General features: G+C 53.6%; 1 protein-coding gene, 1 long non-coding RNA gene and 8 other non-coding genes across 10 annotated transcripts in view; 2 read left to right on the top strand and 8 right to left on the bottom strand.

Moving 5' to 3' along the window:
* LOC119104385 (serine/threonine-protein kinase ATR) overlaps positions 1-1,011 on the bottom strand; it is a 48,115-nt gene extending 47,104 nt beyond the window's left edge. The window contains exons 1-2 of the mRNA XM_037228081.1: positions 1,006-1,011; positions 365-490 (exon numbers count right to left, since the gene is read on the bottom strand). Coding sequence (XP_037083976.1) covers positions 365-490; positions 1,006-1,011 — 132 coding nt within the window. The remainder of the gene's footprint in view (positions 1-364; positions 491-1,005) is intronic.
* Positions 1,012-2,535: 1,524 nt separating this feature from the next.
* On the top strand, positions 2,536-2,606 carry TRNAG-GCC (transfer RNA glycine (anticodon GCC)). Its single transcript has one exon. It is a non-coding gene; the product is annotated as a tRNA-Gly (tRNA).
* A 1,031-nt stretch (positions 2,607-3,637) lies between these two features.
* TRNAS-AGA (transfer RNA serine (anticodon AGA)) lies at positions 3,638-3,719 on the bottom strand. The gene has a single exon. It is a non-coding gene; the product is annotated as a tRNA-Ser (tRNA).
* A 2,472-nt stretch (positions 3,720-6,191) lies between these two features.
* TRNAS-UGA (transfer RNA serine (anticodon UGA)) lies at positions 6,192-6,273 on the bottom strand. The gene has a single exon. It is a non-coding gene; the product is annotated as a tRNA-Ser (tRNA).
* An 868-nt stretch (positions 6,274-7,141) lies between these two features.
* Positions 7,142-7,223, bottom strand: TRNAS-UGA (transfer RNA serine (anticodon UGA)). Its single transcript has one exon. It is a non-coding gene; the product is annotated as a tRNA-Ser (tRNA).
* Positions 7,224-8,409: 1,186 nt separating this feature from the next.
* On the bottom strand, positions 8,410-8,491 carry TRNAS-AGA (transfer RNA serine (anticodon AGA)). Its single transcript has one exon. It is a non-coding gene; the product is annotated as a tRNA-Ser (tRNA).
* Positions 8,492-9,058: 567 nt separating this feature from the next.
* On the bottom strand, positions 9,059-13,870 carry LOC119104259 (uncharacterized). Its single transcript, XR_005094917.1, has 3 exons — positions 13,852-13,870; positions 13,120-13,342; positions 9,059-9,105 (listed from the first exon to the last, which is right to left on the bottom strand). It is a non-coding gene; the product is annotated as an uncharacterized LOC119104259 (long non-coding RNA).
* Positions 10,247-10,328, bottom strand: TRNAS-AGA (transfer RNA serine (anticodon AGA)). Its single transcript has one exon. It is a non-coding gene; the product is annotated as a tRNA-Ser (tRNA).
* On the bottom strand, positions 11,266-11,347 carry TRNAS-AGA (transfer RNA serine (anticodon AGA)). The gene has a single exon. It is a non-coding gene; the product is annotated as a tRNA-Ser (tRNA).
* Positions 13,871-19,332: 5,462 nt separating the features above from the next.
* On the top strand, positions 19,333-19,404 carry TRNAG-GCC (transfer RNA glycine (anticodon GCC)). Its single transcript has one exon. It is a non-coding gene; the product is annotated as a tRNA-Gly (tRNA).
* Positions 19,405-24,139: the final 4,735 nt, after the last annotated feature.

Genomic DNA, 24,139 nt, shown 5'->3' with positions numbered 1-24,139 from the left:
CATGCCCTGTAAGGCTTCAGCCAGGCAAGCTCGGCACACGCGGTAGAGTTCGTCTCCAGACCGAGGTCACGATCATAGCTGCAAGTATCAGCTGTTGGCAGCATATAGCTTAGCTGGTTACCGTGAGTTCGCCAACGACCATTGAACTGAGAGAGAAGTGCGGTTTTCTTGTCACTTCAAACTGGACGGCATCAAAGCCGTTCACAGCTGAAACTTGCATTCATATACCGAACAAGTGTCACATACAAGAACAAGTGTCACCGCCAAGCACCCCGTGCTGTTCATCACTGAAATGACACACGGTAAACTCATGTATTTACAGGCGCACGAGACATTCATGGCCATCTAAACACGGCTGGCTCACCTGCAGTAGCGGCAGGCAGGCGTTCATCTGGTGCGGCTGGCGCTTGATGTGCACCTCTATGGACTGCAGGGCGCGCTTCTGCGCTCCGCACTGGCGGCAAGCCTCAGCCACCACGTCAAACGGCACCTGCCGGCCGAGGGAGCGTCAGAGGGACGTGTTGTCATGATCAGAGGGGCTTCAGAGGCACACTGCCGGCCGCCGGAGCGTCAGGGGGACGTGTTGTCATGATCAGAGGGGCTTCAGAGGCACACTGCCGGCCGCCGGAGCGTCAGGGGGGCGTGTTGTGATGGGCAGAGGGGCTTCAGAGGCACACCGCCGGGCAGAGGAGCGTTACAGGAGCACAAACTACCCGCCACGGCAGCAAAGCAAAGCAACGCATGGGGTTGGTGAAAAAGGCATCGGATGACGTCGTATCGACGCTATTTCCGACATCTGGAACCTTAGGTTGAACTCACTCCTAAATTCCTTTACACGTAGCAATCTACACCAACCCATTATTTCATTCACTCTGAAAAAAACACCGCGCAAAAGTGTCGATTTCCTTTCTCGACACTTTTTGTGGCACAATAGTGCACGTTATGCCCACAACTCTACATTGCACCCATGACCGATAAAATCGTCCCCATCACAATACGACAAACCCCCATGGCTACTAAGGAAGCGGTTCTTATATCACAAAGGCGGAAAACAGTGCAGGTATCTTGTGACCCACAATCATAGGAGCACAATGCTACTCCAATGGTCGCTCTTTTTTAAGAACGGATTGCCAGAACACCGAATGAGGGCTGGCTTGCTTGCTGCTTGTGGCGTACGTTCTCGATTACACGTTTCATCAGATTCGCGACGACGTTGTTGGATGGCAAAGCAAACATTATGTATACCTATGTATATGATGCTCCCTTTGTCAATGAGCTGTGCAAACAGGTCAATGCCGCCGCACGCCTGAGCAACCGGCACGGCCCTCAGGCAGCGTGGACTGGTGGTCCTGGATCAAGGTCACTGCTAGTACAGCCAGCGCTAGAGATCCTAATACGTCTAGCTGGGACTAGGATTTGTCATACATGTGTTAATGGACGGAAAGGATAGTGTACGCGGAAAAAAAACGTAGCACCTAATATCTTGCAAAACTTCATGTAGACGAGACCAAGCGTAGCATCCGGGGTGTACTTTCCTATTCAGCTGGAAAGGGGGGGGGGGGGGGTGGAGAGGCCCTCAACTCTGAGTCAGCAGTTCCGCGGAGAAAACCATTTGTTAGCGTATTTGGAACTGTTCAGCCACCCCATCCCCTACCCCAACCCCGCAACACCTTTAGCGAAACTGCACCACTGTTCGCATTCATGCTCGGTTTAAAGGCAGAGTTACACATGTATACGAGGTTTTGAAATGAAATAGCCATCTTGAAGACCCTTCGGTGCTGTTCACAATCCTGTCCTTCTTAAGACCTCAGCCCCTGTAGTTTCTAAGCTACACGCCCGCGAAAATGGGGAAAGGTATATCGGGGGTGCTTCGAGGTTACCTTGGCATTCATGGCACCATAATAACGTCATTCAAATCCCGCCATTTCACAGGCCAGGAGGCCATGAAGGCCAATAAATGTACAATTGTCGAAGCGTTCATGTCCTGTGGCTTGCGATTTCTAGATCCACCGGCCGTCCTTTACCAGCACCTTGTATAAGGCGTTGGGACGTGAGAGCCTAAATACCAGCGATATTCTTCAGGCGCAGGTAATGTTCGGCAGCCTGTGTCTGGTGTTATGGTGTGTGAGCTTGGGTTATTAGTTAGCTTCTGCCAAAGGTCTTTCTCGCTTATAGATCAGACCGTTTTTATAGCCTTAATCCTCGTGGAACAGCCAGGAGAATGGACAGATAGATATATGGAGATTTCGGTTGCATGCCTTTACCGAAACGAACATCAGTAGTTTTTGGTCGGTCTACCGATGTTCGTTTCGACACGAACGTGCAGCCGAAATATAAATACATCAACCAATCCATTCTCCCGGTTATGCTACGAAAAAAGCGCTATTTGTACTATCTTTCACTGTGCAAAATATTCCTCGCAAATGCATTTAACAACTTACAGCTTTCTTGCTTATAAGAACTTAGAAATCAATCTTCTGAGCTTATGAGACTACTACGCCTGATCTATACAGGTTTAACCGCTTGAACACCCAGGCATCGGTGGTTCAGTGGTAGAATGCTCGCCTGCCACGCGGGCGGCCCGGGTTCGATTCCCGGCCGATGCAGCTTTGCCCTACTGGCAACTAGGTGCTATCGCATAGCGTTCCCAGTACCTTTGGTGTGGACCATTGCCTCCAGTGAGCGAACCCATACAAATACACCTCGCCGATTAACACCAGCTGAGAATCGTTAGCTTTCAAGATTGGTTGCACTTTTATTCGTATCTAACTTGGCGTACGAACCTGTATCTATATTTGATGGGGGCTCATCAAAGATTGCTACGATTCAAACCTTTCGAATCTATCCGAGAACCTGCAAATCCCAATCTCCGGCTCTAGTAAGCTATCCACTGACACAGAAGAGGGATTAGACCGAAGTCCATAGCTGGCCTTGCGAAACGATTCCCTTCACCCACTCAAGCTGCTTATTGAGACGCATCACCACATGTCATGTGTCTACATGTCTAATGTCTCAAATGTCTGGCTCACACTCTTACACATGGCTCACATGTCTAAGGACTTCCAACTATTCCACAACGACGTGAAGGATAGTGCATTCAAACATCATGTTTAAAGAACGTTGAGCCTGGCAATGATGCTTCTGTGATAATGGGAAGTTAGTTTAAAGCTACACTGACTTTGTACTAACGGTTTCCTCAATAGTCCCGTGCTGGTACACTTACGTTAAGCTAAGCTAACGCTAAGCTGTGCTACAGTTGGCTAACTTTAGGTGCACGATTGGAAGGCTTTCGTACCCGTTTCCTGGGACCTTATCAGAAATATGGTGCCGGTCCGAACTTGCACATCCTTTGCCCTTCCCAGATTTGTGTTCTTTAACATGGCAAGCCTACAGCTATCGCACAGGATACTGTAGCTGACTACGAATTGACTTATGACGACTTCTATGACGGTCAACTCGCCGATCTTCATTGGCACTCTCCCTCCTTCCAATATTTTGCAGATAATAAAGCAGTTTTATTCCCATTTTCGCGCGTGCTGTGCCTCAGCAGCAGCCCAAACGCCCGTGTCGGGAACGCCAGCGGCCGTCTTCATTCCACCAAACCCTCCCACTCCCAAGAAAAAGCCACAAAAGCAGACGCGGTCGGTAGGACTCGAACCTACGCTCCCAGAGGGAATCTGATTTCTAGTCAGACGCCTTAACCACTCGGCCACGACCGCCTGAACATTACCGTCGACGGCCAGCGTAGCAGCCACTTGGGGATCGTTATGGAATTAAACAAATGCATGTATATGCACGCGTGTGCACATGAATTAAGTGGTGCAACTATCAAACACCGGTCAACGCCTTGTTCTCCTTTTAACCCAGGGTTTTTTGTTTCATTTGAACTTCATCCAAACGTCCACTGGTCATGATATTACAGAGCTAACATATGCAACAACTCATGTGCACACAAGCTCAAACATAAAGCATATATGGAAACAATGCAGCGGCTTGCTTACAAAAATACGAATTTCTTGTGATGTTTTACAAAGTGACGGAGGCGTGATGTCTAAGTTTTCTTACGGGGTAGGTGGGCCAACTGTTCTTACGGGACACTTACGGAGAATTTTAAAATTACGTAACTTTAGCAGAATTTCCATACGTGACTCGACTGACCCACGCCACATTCGAAGCGGTGGCCAGCTTCTCAGGGCAGGCAGATACACCAGACTACTCTGAAGGGACAGGCATCCCCTTTGAGGACAACTCCGTGGCGCAACTGGGCTGGCTATCTCACCGACCTGCGACGCGAACAGAGCTGTCACGATGTATTCTGCGTATGAGCGCGTCCTAGGCGGTAGGCCTGGAGAGGTCCCACTCCAGGCTGTGCGGGAATGTTTTTCAGTCGTCGGCCCTCATTTTTAAAAACTCGTCAACTTGTCTCTCGTGAGTAAAATTTTCCCAGAAAGCTGGAGGGCGGCATGTGTTGTACCAATTCCGGAAGTCAGGTGACCGTTCAATACCGTCCAATAAAAAGCCCATATCTCTACTCAGTGTGCTCTCTAAGATCTAAGAAAAGCTAAAGCACCCAGCTAGAGGAGTATTTAAACACGACAGTGCTGCTGCATCCATCCCAGTATGCCTATACATCTGACAGCATAGGCCGCGCCACTCGACCGAAGATGCCGTGCACGCCGCGGTCGAACGCCTGGCTACCAACACCGACGACGGCTTGTATCGTCGGTCGCGACGATCGATGTTTCAGAGGTGTTCGACAGCGACGACTATGATGTCCTCCTCACTAAGCTGTCATGGTATGGCTGTAATGGCTGTAACGGTATGGCTCTAAGTGAAATGGTTTAAGAGCCACGACGTCCTCCTATGTCATGCGACGTACCCCAGGGCTCGATCATGGGTGCAATTTTGTTCAGTTTGTTTACCAATGGTCTGTGTGGATACTTGACTCATGGCCGCTTCATCTCCTGCGCCGGCGACACCATGCACGTGGACTGCGTGCCCCCTTACGGACCAGGTCGACCTTAACCAGGTCCAGGTCGCCCCTGCCGACCTCAAAACCAGACTTGAATTTACCATGCGTGAGCTTCAGAACTGTTTCAATGACAGCTCTCTCCAATTGAACGAAACAAAAACTGCTTTTATGCTTGCTGGATCCAAGCACAATCTTCTAGCCACAATCTTCTAGTCAGCTGACGTGCACTTTAAAGTAAATGGTTCCACTGAACACGCCTGCTAATGCGCAAGTAACATCAATTATCGGCGTCACAGTTGACTCCGGTCTGTCACGGGGTGTCCATGTCTCGAGCGTCGTGAAAAAATGCAATGGCATCCTCGTTTCTCTGTACAAATTCCGTCATTCATTTGACTCAGATCTTTTCAAAATCACCATTCATGCTTACGTATTCCCTCATGTTACCTACTACATTTGCTGCAAGAGTAATTAACGGCTCCAAAACCATCATCATATATCTCCGGCTCTAAATTCTCTTGCCTGGCCGGGGAGCAAGGCCACGGTGGAGCACCACTATGTGATCGAAGTGTTTTGGGCGCTGAAGGAGGTAGGCGCGCCTCACGACATCCGCGCGCTTTTTGTCTCCCGCGCACTGTGTTGACCCGACAAATGCGCGTCTCGTACGGAGGTTGTCCGCACCTACGCGGACGCCTAGTGACCGCTACACAGAGGGCGTTTTCCTATCGAGCTTCAGCTACTGACCGCTACACAGAGGGCGTTTTCCTATCGAGCTTCAGCTGCCTGCGACCGCCTGCCATCGTACCTCCGTCATGCCGCAAGACTGAGCGCGTTGAAGACCGCTATACACGATGTGACTTTTATCACTGACCACTGGTGTAATCAATTACCATTGATAGCTCCGACCATAGATTTACCAATTGACCAACTGACCAATTTACCAAAGATAGCTCCGTTTTATCTCTTTGACCATTGTTCCATTTTGACCATTTTTGACTTTGACTTGGACCATTGTTCATACCATTTTATTGTATACCTTCTGTGTGTGCCTTTTCATGCTTCACCCGTGTGGCCTCAAACCGTAAAGCCCACTATGTGGATGGTTCCTAATATCCTGCAACTGATACTGATACATCAGGTACGTCGGGCAACCACCCAGGAAAGTCCTGAAATGTCTAATTCTACCAATGCCCTACCATCTCCAATAAAGACAACAATGTAACGCGGTCGGCAGGACTCGAACCTACGCTCCCAGCGGGAATCTGATTTCAAGTCAGACGCCTTAACCACTCGGCCACGACCGCCCCAAAATGCTCGTTGCGGACGTTCTTGGAAATCTTCATGCAGTACGAAAACAAGACGAAATTATTTGCCGTGATAACTCATGGCATTGACAGCACATGTTCGTGCCCACGCAATCAAGGCCAGAAATTTCAGCAGGTTCATCCGCTCCAGGTGTCAGATGTAAACAAGGGGCGTCACCGGCTTCCGAATGACCGACGAAACCCAATGCACCACAAACGAGTTACAGCACGTTGTCAAGTATATAGAGAAGGTTTCCAGGCCTAAAGTAAACCGCCGTGTCCTGACGTATAATAGTCGGATTTACAAGTACACAAGATAAGATGGGTGACATACTTCAGAGCCAGGAAAGCATGGGAAGTCACCCCGGTGGTTAAGACAGCTCGGAAGTAAAAAAAAAAACAAAAACAAAACAAAAACGAAAAGAGTAACAACGAATTGCAGATAAAAACTGTCAAATACAGACGGGTTGTCACTACCCGTAAACAGCTTGATACCAAAACCTCGTTGCACATTTTGGCTTGTTTTGGATGCTTAAAACATAATCACTGCCATGCAGTTGATCAAACGTATTATTATTACGATGTCTGCAATCATGCCAAAGATCTCATGCACATTTTAAAATGTTAATTTTTCAAATATTAATTAAAACCTTAACGTCTACAATGTCTTGAAATACTCACGAAATAACCAAATGGCTGGCACAGGCCATGCAACTATTTCAACGGGCAGACATCCATATCGGTGACACTGTGTGCGTAGCCGGGCTGGCAGCCGTCATGCCCGAGCAAGCGGGCTCATTCTCAAAACCTGGCGTGAGCCGCATTTCACAAATGCTCTCGCGTCACCCCCGGAGGGCATCAATATGGACGCGGTCGGCAGGACTCGAACCTGCGCTCCCAGAGGGAATCTGATTTCAAGTCAGACGCCTTAACCACTCGGCCACGACCGCCCGTACCATACCATTTGACCGCCGCTTGGGAAGCATCACGCAACACAAGACAAACCTGCATCACGAGCTATGGAGCATATGCTCCTCTTGATGCTGTTCCTTGGCAAGCAGATTTGGCAGCTTAAGCCGGTTCACTTGTTCACGGTGCCCAAAACAGTCGCTTGACATCACACGCTTCAGAACGGCCGACAAAATCGCGTGCCAATAACCCTTTAAGGGCCTGCCAAGTAGAAAGTTGAGCGGTGTCCGAGCCCTAACTAACACGCGGTGTTCCAAGCGCTCTGGGTGGTGTCAGAAGTACAAATGGTGACGCGCGGACACCTGTTTCAACACAGCGGAGTTATGTGAATGCCCAACGGCAGTGTACGTAGTTCGTATGCCGGGGCGATGCAAAAACATAACGGATAAAGAGCATCTATCAGCCGGCGGTCAGCGCGCTAGCCTCGTGCTCGGTTTAACCTCAGAATTCTTGTCATTTGCGCAAGACGAACGTCAAGCTAGGTCATGGCAATACCGAGTCAACAAACACTACCAAATACGCCTCGAACTACATAGCGCATCGCGCAATAGGGTCCAAAAATGTCCAAAAGGGCCCAAAAGTGTCCAAAATGGCCCAAAAGGTTCCAAAAAGGTCCAAAAGGGTCCAAAAGGGCCCAAAAGTGTCCAAAACGGCGCAGAAAGGCCAGCAACGACGCTGCGGGCGGAGGGAATGCTGCCATTTGCGGCAGTGGCACATGCTCATGCCTCGCACAGCACTAGAAAGAAGACCACAAAACGTCACGATACAGGGCTTCGGGTTTTCTGCCACGAGGAAAGTGAGCCGGTGGATTGATTCACGCCGGCGCATGTGCGCACATATCAGTAGCCCTCATCCTAGCATGCGTGCATAAACGAACGCAAACATGGAAAGGTTCGACGGTTTTTACCGAAAGCCTGTGTAAATTCCTGATATTTTACAAAATTACGAAACCGCTATATGTCTAAGTTTTCCCATGCGATGGGCGGGTCAGAAATCGTCTCGGTGAAATGGGTGCATATTTATGGACGTTTCCATAGCAACGATAGAACATGACTGACCGCCGTTACATCCAGGACCGCGGGGGGGGGGGGGCAACTACGTAGGACAAAACCCGAGCGAATTGACTCTACTAATGCCCTCTCATCCCAACAAATGCAGCAATATGAACGCGGTCGGTAGGACTCGAACCTACGCTCCCAGAGGGAATCTGATTTCTAGTCAGACGCCTTAACCACTCGGCCACGACCGCTCCTGCTGCACCACCCAGGTGCATACGGCGTGCCACTCCATCCACGAGACCGTTCTGAATTCACGTGCAGGCGCCGGCAGCGTTGCCCGAACTTCGCCATAACCTCATGCTAGAGTCATTGCCCAGCCTTATCGTGATAAGCCACGATCACCGCGGCCGCGCTCTCCAGCCAGCGTCATTACAGTCCATAACACCCGCTGACGACCTGCCGCCACGAACTCACGACGTCGGTTGCCAGTCGTCGCCCCAGATTTCGCTCGTCGCTTAGCACGACATTGCACCACGCTCACGCCAACATTGTGCACCGCTGCATATGCGCTGGCCACTACACCACGACGGCTCGTTATTCGCAAGGCCGGGACCGCCCCGCCTCGCCAGGCGGCCCCGCGGCGCTGCGCCTGTGCGGTGTGCGGGCGGCCTGCGGGCGTCAGGCGCCGCCTACCTGGTCCACGAAGGCGGTGACGGCGCCGAAGGCCCGGTCGTCGGTGCGCAGCGTCTCCAGCAGCCGCAGACTGGAGCCGCACTCGCTCAGGCGAGCCGTCCGCCAGCTGACGGCCGCGTCCAGCACGGCGAACACGGCGCGGCAGCACAGCCGGTGCACCTCCGTCCCGGGCCTGCGGCGACGGGAGGCGGGTCAGGGGAGGGGTCAGGGGGGTCAGGGGAGGGGTCAGGGGGGTCAGGGGAGGGGTCAGGGGGGTCAGGGGAGGGGTCAGGGGGAGGGATCAGGGGAGGGGTCAGGGGGGTCGTAGCGAGGGATGAGGGGAAGGATCATAGGGAGGGGTCGTAGGGAGGGATGAGGGGAAGGGTCATAGGGAGGGGTCAGGAGGGGTCAGGGAAGGGTAAGTGGAGTGGTCAGGGGAGGGGTCAGGGGGGGGGGGTCATGGGGAGGCGGCCCAGGGGAGGGGTCAGGGGAGGCGGCCCAGGGGAGTGGTCAGGGGAGGGGTCAGGGGAGGGGTGAGGGGAAGGGTCATGGGGAGGGATCAGGAGGAGGGGTCAGGGAAGGGTAAGTGGAGCGGTCAGGGGGAGGGGTCAGGGGAGGGGTCAGGGGAGGGGTCAGGGAAGGGGCCAGGGTGAGGGGTCAGGGAGAGGGCTGTCTCGAAGGCGCCGGTCGTGACTTGGTTGTCGAGGGCTCCCCCATTGCGTGGCAGTCGCAGGGACAGTGGTCGTACTGTCGTTTACCGAGAGCTACCAAGCAAAGTGAAGGCCCATTGCTTTAAGCACAATAATCTGCAGTAGCTCACTGATGTCCAATGACACAGCTGAGTGATAACGTGTCACCATCCAGTATTCAAGGTGGCAAAGTTCAGCTATTCACGTGCCGAGGAGACCGACATTTTCCACCTCAATGGACATAACTTGGGCTGTTGATCGAGCAGAATCGACCAACCTATCAGAATCGATCCTCGCTCAGAATGGACCAATCAGCATCGAGCCGGATGGCGGTCAACCTAGCATATTTGCGCCTCTGGCAGAACGGATCGGGTGGGCAGGGCAGAATGTGACGGCTCAGTGCCAAGGGGCAGCGCACGGGCAACGATGAAAGCATAACGGATGTGGAGACGACAAATGAGACATGGATCTGAAGCATGAATTCATGTCATCCTTCCTTCCCTCCCTGACCGCAATGGGAATATTTTCCACATCCTGCCTGCGTCCGCCAGGGTTTCGTGGTGGTAAAGCCATGGCACCATGTCGATGCAACACCAGCTACAGCGTGATGGACACCAACACAACGCCAAATTTCACCAATATGAACGCGGTCGGTAGGACTCGAACCTACGCTCCCAGAGGGAATCTGATTTCTAGTCAGACGCCTTAACCACTCGGCCACGACCGCTTCTGCATCTCCCCGCGGAAGGCGCCATGGCGCATGCGCGTGGAATGCCACGCCCACCACCGCTGTGGTGGGCGTGGCATAAAGAAGCAAGAGTGCTGTTCCATTGCGGACATGACTGTCACAATCCTCGTCCTACCGCGGAGAGTATATTTATTCTTGTTGGACACGTGCAATCCATTGATACATGCAGGAAACACTTTGGAAACACACAGCCCTACTTCTTTGGTAAGATCTGAGTTCCTTTGGTCTGAAAGGACCGCTGCACAGTCAGTGGATGACACGCAAAGGCCATTAAACCGCAGATGCGTACGGCCTCGAGCTCTCTGCGCACAGCCCAGGCCATAGGCCCCCTAACAATACAACACAGCCCTACTTTACACTGACTCAGGTGTTCCCAACTGGAGAGGGGGGAGGCAAGGAGAATACGAGTGCCAGGTGTGTGTGCAAGGGAATTGTGATGCGGAAAAATCATGCCTTCGTCTAGCTCGATAACCGGCCATAAAACGCCAACACATTGGTACGGACTGGACGGTGATGTTGACGCGTTTACTGTCTGTATACACGTGCCCTGAGCCAAGAATATTTGCTTATTAGCTTAAAACGGGGGCAATGCTTCGGCTGCCAATTTTGAAATTGAGTGGTCCAGTACGCACGCGGTACCGAGGGTTCAATTCTATGCAGTTTGATCAGTGTCTTCCGAATACAATCGCTTTGTAGATTCTCCGAACGATCAGGGGTCCCGTGTGATCCCGTCCACAATGAAGTAAGAAAACGCGCGGCTCATGCTAGGTGAGTTTTGTTTCGCTTTTGTTTTTTCGGGGGTGATCATCATGCGACTCCAACTCCAGGAGAAGTAAATATAAAGTGCACTGCGGCACTGCACATAAAACAACACCACAAAACTGCACCGCGCCGTCGACAAGAACCACCAAACGAACGCGGTCGGTAGGACTCGAACCTACGCTCCCAGAGGGAATCTGATTTCTAGTCAGACGCCTTAACCACTCGGCCACGACCGCTCGCGCCTACCGCGCAACACTGAATGGCGCATGCGCGTAGAGCGCCACGACAGGCCCAGCTCGGCGGGAGTGAATTCATACTTCGATGGTCGTACGGCGGAGTGAAAGGGTTCACGAAGCGCGGCCTGAGGTCCACATTTTCTTTATTTTACCATAGGCGGCCCCTGACAGAAAGTTAAAAACCAGCGTGATGCATTCTGTTATCACCGAGCTCCGTGCCGCCGCTAAAACAATCTGGATGCTTCGAGGTCCCTGGGTGGTTGGCTATCACACTGATGTTCGCAAATTCGTTGGAAAGTGAGGGCTGAACAAGGAAAATGGTAACACCTTGTCCCAAAATACTTAAAACGGGTTTCCCCGGGATTTGACCTACTTTAAACTCAAAGTTGGAGGGAGGGGAGATCCCCGAACTGGATAGGAAACTACACGCCTGCACCGAGAGCACGCCATCACATGGGACATTTCTAGGACCGCATTCCAGATGACAAGGCGCCGCAGCCCCATTAGCTGGGCTCTGTCAGCACTCTCCGCACGAGGACCAATGCAGGCAAATACAATCAAGCGCATACATAGTAAATGCACCAGCACTCCGGCCATCTTGGGTTATCTTTGGCGACGACAGTGTGACCCAGAACCCCGGCGGCCGGTAAGACCGACATCCACAACAGCCGGTGTGACTGACAACCCCGGCGGCCGGTGTGACCCACAACCACGGCGGCCGGTGTGACCCACAACCACGGCGGCCGGTGTGACCGACAACCACGGGAGCCGGCGTGACTGACAACCACGGCAGCCGGTGTGACTGACAATCACGGCAGCCGGTGTGACCGACAACCACGGCAGCCAGTGTGACTGACAACCACGGCAGCCGGTGTGACCGACAACCACGGCAGCCGGTGTGACCGACAACCACGACAGCCGGTGTGACCCACAACCACGGCAGCCGGTGTGACTGACAACCACGGCAGCCGGTGTGACCGACAACCACGGCAGCCGGTGTGACTGACAACCACGGCAGCCGGTGTGACCGACAACCACGGCAGCCGGTGTGACCGACAACCACGACAGCCGGTGTGACCCACAACCACGGCAGCCGGTGTGACTGACAACCACGGCAGCCGGCGTGACTGACAACCACGACAGCCGGTGTGACCGACAACCACGGCAGCCGGTGTGACCGACAACCACGGCAGCCGGTGTGACCGACAACCACGGCAGCCGGTGTGACCGACAACCACGGCAGCCGGTGTGACCGACAACCACGGCGGCCGGTGTGACCGACAACCACGGCAGCCGGTGTGACCGACAACCGCAGCAGCCGGTGTGACCGAAAACCACGACAGCCGGTGTGACCGACAACCACGGCAGCCGGTGTGACTGACAACCACGGCAGCCGGTGTGACTGACAACCACGGCAGCCGGTGTGACCGACAACCACGGCAGCCGGTGTGACCGATAACCACGGCAGCCGGTGTCACTGACAAACGCGGCAGCTGGTGTGACCGACAACCACGGCGGCCGGCGGAGCGGTTCGCACGGCTGATGGCCGCGGCATGCTCCTGGAATGATGAGGCGTTGCGGAGAGAAAACATACAGCGAGCTATGTCGACAAGAGGCCGGACGGACGTCACGGGCCGTGAACAAGAGAGGCTAAGGCCTAAGAAAAACTTAGCAGCTTGCACTAACTTGGCAGGCGTCGGTTGAAGCAACCGGCCAAATCAGTAACTATTCAGCTTGATGGCTTAGAAGCCCCATCAGCTAACATTACTCACCCCTCCCCGGGCGTTGACCTGTTGTCCTTGAGCACAGCCTCGATCTCGGTCAGGGCCGCGCGCAGCGCTGCACCACCGCCATCTATGATCGCGTTTATAAACACGTATGGCAGCAGGAACGTGGCCAGCGAGAGGTCGCGACAGGCAATAGGCTTGATGGCGGCGAACACTGGCGCCGCCTGTGGCTGCGTGACGAAGCTCGCCAGCTGCGCCAGCCACAGGCCTGCCGGCCGGAAGACTGTGTCAGGCTCTTGCGAGTCGGGAAGAACGGTTGCTAGGCGACGACCGCAACAGTATAACTCCACAGAGACAACAATCCAAGTAACTTTGGCGTGACCTACGCAAATGTCAAAAATTAAAACACGGGGGCATACATCAGTTGGTAAGGCCAATGCGGTCGCAGAATAGCTTCGAGCAAAGTTCGGTCAACAAGGTTGCATACGGACAAAGTACGACGCTTGATAGCCTCAATACATCACGAATGAGGAACAAATAGACCGTTGTCGCTAATTAACGGAACCCAGCGCCGACAACAATCAACACAGCGTGCATCAACAGCGCAGTCGTCCACAGCCCCCCCCCCCCCCCCCCCCCCAACAATACTCCTACAACCAACCCAACCCTGGAATCAATCATCCACACCATCATCCAACCTCAGATTCCCCAATCCCCAGCCATCGGCCCACCCACGCCAGCCCCCGCCGCCCGTGCCGAGCACGAACGGTCCCTCACCGATCCACTCGGCGTGTGATGGCCCGGCCGACCCGCTGCCGTACACGGGCGACGGCGGCTCCCGGCCCTGGGACGTGGACAGCTGGTACTTGGAGGTGCGCATCGGCGCCAGCAGATGGCGCAGCTCGCCCGGCAGCGAATCCCAGAGGGGGGCGCCACCGCCGCGGTTACCGCTGACGCCGTACACCTGAGGGACGAACCAGACTCAGAGTGAGGCGCTGCCGCCGCCGCCGCTGACGCCGTACACCTGGGGGACGAACCAGACTCAGAGTGAGGCGCTGCCGCCGCCGCCGCTGACGCCGTACACCTGGGGGACGAACCAGACTCAGAGGGACGACGACCGCCCGCCGCGCCGCTGACGCCGTACCCCTGGGGGGCGCCCCCAGGTCAGTGGGGGGGAGATTAGAAGACTCCCAGGGGAGGCGTCGCTGCCGCCGCTGCCGCCCGCTGCCGCCGTACACCTGGGGGCCGCACCAGGTCAAGGGGGAGACAGAGAACTCCCAGGGGGCAGGCGCCGCTGCCGCCGCTGCGCAGTCCGTACACGCCTGGGGACGCACCAGGTTCAGGGGGGAGACGGAGACTCCCAGGGGGAGGCGCCGCTGCCGCCGCTGCCGCCGTACACCTGGGGGACGCACCAGGTCAGAGGCCAGGTCAGGGGCGAGAGCCGGCCTAGTCGGGTCAAGCCCGGGGGAAGGTCATGACTGTCAGGGTCAGGTCTGGTCTGGTGATTATTAGGTTAGGTGAATCAGGTCCGGTCAGGGTCAGGTCCTGATCTGGCCGGGGGATGGTCAGAGCTAGGCCCAGTCCACGTCTGGTAGGGTCATGTTTTGCCCAGGGGAAGCTTGCCAGTCGATGTCAGGGGTCAAGGTCAGACCAGTAGCGTCCGGCCAAGATCAGTTTGAAACACGCTTCAGGCCCGGCTTCAGATTGATGCCGTGGCCAGGGCCAAATCAGGTTCTGCTAGGATCAGGCCTGGCCAGGGTCAGATCAGATCTGTGCTAAGACCCACGTCTGGCCAGGGCCAGATCCTGTCTGGTCCCGGGTCAGGCCTGCGGACAGGGCCAGATCTGGTCTGGGCGGATTCAGGACACCCCTTTGACCAGGGCACATCGAGATCGGCCCGGGTCAGGTCCGGTCCGGGCCAGTCCAGTCTCGGGCCACGTTAGGTCAGCGCTGTTCAGCCTGGGTCCGGCCAGGCCGCCGCTGAGCTCTCGCCAGGGCAGTAGGCCAGGTCACGTGTCAGTCACATGACACCTGGTTAGCTGTGTAACCATGCCCGGTATGGATCACAAATGACCACGGCCAGTCCAACGTCAGCGCCACGTGTCAGTCGGGGAGGCAGGCACAGTCCCATTACGGCTGTGGCCGGCGGCAGGCTGTGGTTCTGGATCAGTGAGCTTCACCAGTGCCGAACACCACGTCAAGGCCCTGTGACCTTGACCTGATGCTCGGGACAGGTCACAATCGACATCAAAGGGCTGGTCGGTTCCAAAGAGACCAGCGATGTGTTACGAAGGAGAGCACCACCCCTACCGTCTCGTGACCTGAAGGGCGGCAGCGCTTGGCTTTTGCAGACATGAAGAACGAACCACACAGAAACACAGGCCTTGTGGTGGTCGCAGAGAGTGACCAGGACGAAGCTCAGCTACCTCCCGCAAGACGGACGGAAATGGCCCGGTGAGACGGGTGTCCCACGTGTACCGAAAGGTGCGTGTTTGTCCCTGCACAAGCAGCCTTCACAGCCTCGGTTCCCTCCCCAAGCGGCGGCGCTCACGACCACGGCGGCTCGTCTTTCCTCAGTGACTGCCCAAACCTGACACAACCCGCTCGAGGGGGGCGGAGCGGCAGGAGGCCTCTCAGCGGTCGAGGGTGACACGTGGCGCCGTCCAATCTAGAGCACAACCTGCGGACGGGCAAAACCGCTGGCGCCCAGCATCACCACATCTGCAGCTGACCAGTGACCTTGGCTTTCGCGACACATGCCCGCCAACGACCTTGAGGACAACGGATGGGCCAGCTAAACCGTTTGGACATGGCGCCACCGCATTCGCGGCCTGACCAGTGACCTTGGGCAATGCGACACGTGACCCTGACCGTCTCGACTAAATGACCTCGACCATCGCGTGACGCGTGACCTTGACCGACCTTGAGCACCTCCTGCATGGCGAATGAGGCGCAGGCCTGCGTCGTGCCGTCGGGCGCCGCCGTGAAGGCCCGGCCCAGCTGGGCCAGCAGCTGGGCGGCGAACCGGTCCGAGTTGACGGCCGGCAGCGGCGGTGGCGGCGCCCAGTCCGCCTGCTCCGGCGAGCTCAGCCGGGACGGGTCCACTGCGCCCAGCTGGGGGAGGCACGAGACCGGATGGTGATGTTGTTTGGGTGAAAGGGCGCTTCAACTACGGTGTTCATTTACGCCCGTCAAGTTAGATCGATATTACACATTCACATTTGCGTGTCACAATCGATCTACTCACCAATTACAATGAAATTTAGCTAACAGATAGAGCTAATTATGCCATTGACGAATATACAAGTCACTAAGTGTGACATCCGAAAACAAAGGAGTTATTAAAGATCAACATTCAAGGTCGATCAAGGTCATTGCTTAGTGCACCTTCCTGGACTCGACAGATTTCGACCCACTTTGGCTTGCTGATAGAACAAAACTTTCCAATAAATAAAATCACATTTTCCAAATGTGACATTTAAAACCACGCGCGTCAGAAACCGTAGAAGTTCAAGGTCACTCAAAATAGAACTCTTTCAACTGCTTTGAAATTTGGCAGAAACATTCACATCGCATTGCTCCACCTAGCGTACAAAGATTAGATCGTGACATTCAAACGTTCGTCTTCCAGAAGCATTCAAATCTTGGAATTGACGGCCTCACACATGTTAACATATATACATTTCATGTCAGTAAAAAGGCGGAGAGGCTCCTTGGACCACCTTGAAATTTGGCACAAATGTGTCTCACGTACATATATACAGTTTTTTTCACCAAGTGGCAAATTGTGACATTAGAATTTACGCATTCCAGAGGCTCTCAAACAATGGGATATATGAACAGCGTCGTGATATGCCACCAAGACCAATAAATGCTGAACAATGCATCTCCTATGATGCAATTAGCCGTTGCCTCTCATATCATGTGTCATATGACGGTACAGCATGCAAAATGTGACGCATAAATCAAAAATGTCACATTCGATGTCGGTTTTCACACATCCGCTGACTCCTCTGATTACTTTGAAATTCGCCCGTCACAAATTCGTCACTAAACTTCAAAGTTGTCGCCGCCACTGGGGCCTTACCACGCATCGTAATATGGCTTAAAAACCACCACTAACTGCCGCGGTAAAACTGGGAAAGTGAGACGCACAGGTGAGAAATATGACTTGCACGCGTCCATATTCCACGCTAAATCACAAACTTTGGGGGCATGCATGACGTACTTATAAAGAACTACGCTCACAGGAGATGCCGCAGCCCCGAAGCCAAACGAACATAGGCAAACCGCATCGTAAATATGCTATCCAACGACATACAGGCAGCCAATAGCTGCACATAACCCACCGAGCCCAGACATTCGGCGATCAGCCGCTGCGTGTCGCTGTCGGCGTCCCGACAGGCCTGGACCAGCGTGTCGATAAGCTGACTCACGATTACGTCACAGCTCTCCGTCGACTGCACCATTTTACTAATCTGTGGGCACAGATGCAGTGGCGGCTCACAAACACACCCGAGAGGAAAACAAAACACAGCACTCGCGCAGCCGCCCACCACATACAGCAGCCCCGCCGGCGTGTCACACAGGAGCCTTCCACATGACGCTTAACCGGCAGACTTCCCCCGGGGGAGACCCCCAGCGAGCACCATTACCTGCACGCGGCGCTCCATGAACCGCGCATCATCACACTCATCATCTTCAGCTGAGCCCGATGTTCAGCCAGCAGCTTCACCTAGGAGCGTTGCTCACCCACCAGTCTTGCACAACCGACAAGGCGCGCTCACCCGAATGACCACGCGGCCAGCAGCGTTACCTGCGCGCGGTGTTGAGCCAGCAGTTCCCTGAGGCCAAGCAGCACGTGCTGTCGCACCAGCAGGCTGTGGTGGCCCAGGCCGCGGACGGCGCGCGACAGCCGGTCCGGCAGAGGCGCTTGGGAGGCGCGCAGGCTGGCGGCGCCGCCGTGCCGGCCGGCCGACGCCACCTCCGGCAACTCGTCCAGGATCGGTCTGAGGTCACGGCGGAGGACGGTCTCAGGTCACAACGGAGGACGGCCGGAGGTCACGGCGGAGGAAGGTCAGAGGTTGCGTAACGTGGAGCTCTCGCGGCCCCCTCCCCCACCCCAACCGTCTGTCCGTCCACGCGCTCCACAAGCATCCATTCGTGCATGCCTCAGACTTCCTTCCTGTTGACGTCGTTCATTCATGCCCGTGACGTGCATCCACGTCTATCTCATTCATGAGCGTTACACGTCACTTCTTGTTCAAGGTCACGCCCCCGATGCCGTTCGCACCAACACACGACTTCACGGTGGACTGATATACATTCGAACAAACCCATTCACCACACGCTGTACATGCCAAGTCCTCCCGCACCAAGTCTCAACCGTTGCACACCGGAGCGCAACAACGCGCTGACTCCCACCCCCTCCAACCCCTCCCCACGTGCGGCCGCACCCACCTGATGTCCTCCTCCCTGTCGTCCAGCAGGCAGCGCAGCAGCGGCTCGCGCTCCGGGGCCGGCAGCGGGGCCAGCGTGACCAGCAGCTCGGCGGCCAGCGCGCGCAGCGCCGCGCCGTCCAGGCTGCGCAGCAGGCTCAGCCAGGCCGTGGCCCGCTCCGGGCCGGGCACGGCCAGACCGGCCTTCAGCGTGGCCAGCAGCTTGCGGCTGACGGCCGAGACGTAGACGCGGCCTGCAGGCAGGGCGGACGGCATGGCTTCAGATCACAGTTCACACGCACAGCCATCTAGTTATGGAACACATCGTTGCAGGTTGCTGCAGGAGAGGACCGTGGAGGGGAGCACACGGGCGAGACGGAGGGGGGTGGCAAAAACGGACATGGAGAGGGGGGGGGGGGCGGAGGGCAGTAGCCCACCCAAAAGCATACAAATCGACACCCTTGGTCTGATTGATCTACGTCTCATTCTACCCAAAGAGTAAATCAAACTTAAGGCCACTGTATAATGTGCGAGTGCGGACTGCCGAACACAACCGGCCGCATGCAGGTGTTTTCTTCACACCGGAGGTGGGGGGGGGGGAGGTCTGGCCGATCCCTGCAATGCCAAACTGATGCTCGAGAGGGGGGAGGAGCGAGCAGAATCGCTAATTTGGGAGGTCAAACAATCGATACAACAGCACCATCCTTGACGTCATTCTGGCATCGCGAGGCTCCCGGGAAGGGGAAATTGACCCCCACCCACCTACCCCTTCAATGACGACGCCCCCGCACGCTCCGTGACCCGAAATCGTACCCAGCGGGCATCGGTGGTTCAGTGGTAGAATGCTCGCCTGCCACGCGGGCGGGCCCGGGTTCGATTCCCGGCCGATGCATTTTGTCTAAGTTTGAACATGCTGTTTATTCCGCAGCAAAATATTCAGCACAAGTGAAGACGCACGCCTTCCACTCACAATGCCACCCGTGTTACATGTGTCTGTTCCGCGTTACAGCCGCAGATGCTACTGCAGAACACGCACCACCGTACACGATGCGGTAAGCTATGTTCCGCATTCCGCATCCGCATCATCACTAAACATTCCGCCAGCTGTCTGAGCAGCGCAGTGATGGGTCGTAATGTGAAGAAACCTTAAAGGGAATGCTTCACATTTGAATATATTGCAGTAAGCATTCGATATTGTGAAACAGGCTCACTCAAGCCCGCTCAAAACTATTGGTATACTTTTAAGGAAATGTTTCACAATTGAGCAAGTTGTTCAGTGCATTTCAGAGAAACACTATTCACATAGATAAGACAGAAGTAATAGCCCTATTCCTCGGAGAAAGAAAATATCCATACTCCTGGGTTTTCTCTAAGGAATAAGACTGTTAGTGCTGTCTTATCTATGGGAACATTTCACATTTGAGGATATTGAGGCAAGCATCAGATATGAGTGATGCTTGCTTCAATATACAACTCATCTCACTTAGAACTGTTGGTACACTTTTTAAGTGAAAAACTGCTCTAGGAAGCACAATAATCTGTTTAGTAAATGTGCCCCTCGATACGAATATAAAGATGTCCCTCAATGTGTCATGGTTTCATTACGTCATGGTACCTTACACAACATTGATTGAGAGCCAATTGACGGCAGTTATATCTGGAGATCGCGCTCACAAACGCTAGATGTAAACACGCTGACTTTTTTTTTAACGCTGATCACCGCATGCCTTATGTAATGGCAAGATTTGGATGACGTTATTATGACATCATGAATGCAAAGGTGACTTGGAAATATTCTCCCCACTTCGCGGGCGTACAGCTCAGAAACTAGGGGGGTCTAGGTCTTAAGAAGGGCAAGGTTGTGAACAGCATCGAAGTCTTCAAGATGGCTATTTCAGTTCAAAACCCCATATAAATGTGGAACATTTCTTTAAATCCATTGCCTTCCAGTGTATGTCTGCTATCCAACAAAGGGAAATACCGCATGACATTGCTTCATATACGAGACAATTCCTGGGGACCGTAACAAGACCCCCCCCCCCCTAAAAAATGGCTGGGTTTAAGGCCTATGGGAACTGCACTAAACGCACAATTAATTCAGTTGAGAACATTACATCCTATGCGGGTAGAGACTACGGAACACAAATGGTCACATGCAGGTGCTATCTCGGGACCACACAAAACTCTTTTTGCAAAGGATACTAACTCACGTTCACCGTTTTAGCAACGCATTTTTCATGCAACTTAACAGGCACGTATCTCGCACCACCAGAGTGGATGTGTCCGTTCCAACGACAGCAAAACTGCATTGCTGGTGGGGGTAGAACGGGGCTTGGGGACTGAACGAGGAGCAAGCTTTTAGTGGGGGAGGTGGTGGGTGGACTTGTTAGAAATGCGCAGGGTAAATCGCAACTACAACGTGCTAACAATTACAAAACTGAAATGTGCCAAAGTTGCCGGATGTATTCGGCATACAGCGTCAGGTACTGTGGTACTGCAAACGTCCGCAGGGGCCTTAATGTATTGCTGACGTCACCGAAAGCGTTAATGTACTGCTGATGTCCGCAGAGATGTTAACACGCGCCCAGGTGGCCGGCTAGATACCCTTCGCTCGGGCGGGGGTCAATTTGCCCCCCCCCCATGAGATCTTGGGAACTAAAAGAGCTAGATACACCACATTTACAGGGTGTGTTGACCTGTACGTGAACTCACTTAGGTCAAAGTTTCAGGTTCCTAGATCACGACTTTCGGGTCAAATGAGGTCAAACAAGATTAAATTTCAGGATGGTCCCCAAAGTGCCCCCCCAACCTAGATACCCGTTTCTAAGCAAAAGTTCACACGCCCATTTAAGTTCAATGACCTTATTTGACCTTTTGAACGCCATGGTGACCAGGATCATACAAGCTGCTTTGAGTTTTGCATTTAAATAAGCGACAAAAATTACGCGAGGCAGTATGCTCCCCCCAAAAAAATATTGGCCTGGGTCATTTTAGGTCAATGAGCTATTATGACCTCTAAGAAGTCCATGGAAGGTGTACAATGCAGTTTCCGCTATCAACAAATTCGAAATGAGCACCAGAAACTACCCCACACACCAAGCCTTAGAGTAATAAAACAGGTCGGTTTTGACCTTAGTATGACATTCATACCTGACCTTAGGTCAATGAAATTTGCTCATTCAACTGATGTGTTGCCTAAGAAAGCATCTCAGACATGTATGGCTTCGTCTAACACTCCGTTGTTGCATCAGATTGAACGATTCTCTAGAAATTGACCGCTGAAACCATGGCCTGTCTTTGACCTGCCATAGGTCAGCGACCTTACAAAGTACATGGAAGTTTTCCATCCCAAACGATCCGCTATTCAATGGAAACCGTTCCGGAAAAACCTTCGGGGGGGGGGGTCAATTTGACCTTACTCCGACCCCCACCCGAGCGCGGGTTAATGCACCGCTGACATCCGCAGGGGCGTCGCCATGATTTCATGACCAAGGGGACCTCCCAATCTTCCGTGAGGGGAGGGTGGGGTCAAAGCACTTTGCACTTTGCACCTAGCACTTTGGGTGCTAGGAGGGAGGGGAGTGTACGAGAGACCGTTGACTTGGGGGACGGAACCAGTAACTCGATATAATGGCCAATGGCGCCATTGAGTGACGAGGGAGAACACGGTGAATGGAAGAAAGCACCAGACAATGCCTCCCCCCCCCCCTTCCCCTCTCCCTGGACTTTCGGCAACCAACTTTAGGACTTCAGTGGTAGAATGCTCGCCTGCCACGCGGGCGGCCCGGGTTCGATTCCCGGCCGATGCATTTTCGCAATGCACTGGTTCTAACACCTGAAGCACACCAATCACCACAAGCGGTGACATGTGTCATGCCCCGCCTTGCCACCCGGCTTCCATGTTTGAGACTGCAGATAAAAACTATTGTATTTCTGTTCCGTTCTTTGTCACTTCATCGGTTCTGTAGGTTTTACTATCTTCATTAGATTAGGTGGATAAATATATAGCATCAATTGTTATAACATTTACTGAACCCTTGGCATTTAACTACTTTTCAACCTATAACTCCTGATACATAGCGACGTATACACTCGCAGACGTCCGGAAACCAACTTTAGTGGGATCGGTGGCCAGTGGTTCAGTGGTAGAATGCTCGCCTGCCACGCGGGCGGCCCGGGTTCGATTCCCGGCCGATGCAGTTTTAGTTCTGAGATACTGCCGCTCATACCCGCAGAGGAACTATCAACGCCAGCGGAAAGGGATATATACCACACCCCACCTTGCCACCCATGATTCACGTGTTTCGTATGAAAGTGCGCGCAACACATTTCACAATCCGGTAAGCTGCTTCGCCTCCGCCACCTGTCTGCGCAGCTCAGTGCTACCACGTCATAGAAATTAGCCCTTATCACATTCCCTAAAGACGCAAGCATAAACAAACTCTTATTTTTGTATTTATGCATGCTATATGATTATTATGTTATGATATGATTATGCATGTTATAGAGCGCGATAGCTAATTTGGCCATTTTCCTCCTCCATCACATTTCACTTACGTGGCGAGTTTAACGCGCTATTGAGGCGAGTATATCACGTGCATTCCAACAGTACTCAAAAACAGTACGTCATGTAGGTGAATCTCTGGATATTCACCTAAGAGTGAGGTTAGGGTTATTTCGCGTCCACACCGATCCGCCTCTCGGCAACCTGAGGCGCACGTTCTTCCAGTGTATGCCTGACAGTGAGAACTTGGCCACACCTACTACATATAGTGGCGTCCACTGTGTTGCCCAGTCGGAAGAAGTGCATGCTGGAAATATGGCCGGTACGAAGGCAAAACAGTCAAACATCTTATTTTCTGGATTTACGAAGTGAGGAGGACCAGGGCCGTTTCCTAGGTTTCATTGCTTTGCCAAGGCTCTGCGTTCTCTTTACCGCTGAAACCACCCGAAACCACGGTGGAACGCGACCGCCTCAGGCCAAAACTAGGCGCGGCACGTGGCGGCGCGCGGCGGCCAACACTGCCCCGAACACTGGCTTGGCAACGGTCCGGTATAGCATAGGTTCTCGTTCGTCTCAGGTGTTTCCTGGGGGCGCCAGCATGCAATGTACCCGCATCTCTGTCTGCACTACACGTTCATGACATGAAGCCGTAGCAGAGCCAGCTGCATTACCAAACGGTTAAGGAGCTCGTTGTCGGCACAAGTGGTCGTGATGCCTCTCCATCTTAGGCCCAAGACGATCGTGTTCGGTCTGGTTTCGAGTGACGTCAGGGATAGCGGAAAACTAGAGGTTTTGACGCTGCGTGCGTGCGTGCGTGCGTGTGTGTGTGTACATTATGTCTATATAGACTGCCCATTACTATTTCATTATTCGCTTCGTACCCTTTTGGACCACATTATACATCCTATTTTACAAACAACTGAGCTCAGTCACCAGCACTACAACCTAAGGACCTGACTTTAAAGAAGACGACCTCAATACTCGACTGCCTACGGACATCAAAACATAATTTTATGATAAAAATTTAGATCTCGCCAGCACTCGCCTTGCAATGTCTGTTAGTTTCAATGGTCGTGCAACACTTATTGAGACCCTAAGCTATTTGGCGACTGCTTTTGTTTCC

Source organism: Pollicipes pollicipes, unplaced genomic scaffold, assembly GCF_011947565.3.
Source record: "Pollicipes pollicipes isolate AB1234 unplaced genomic scaffold, Ppol_2.1 Scaffold_6052;HRSCAF=7182_pilon_pilon_pilon, whole genome shotgun sequence".
In the NCBI taxonomy this organism is placed as follows: Eukaryota; Metazoa; Arthropoda; class Thecostraca; order Pollicipedomorpha; family Pollicipedidae; genus Pollicipes; species Pollicipes pollicipes.
Note: the sequence above shows the minus strand (reverse complement) of the source record. Positions and strands in the feature narration are given on the sequence as shown.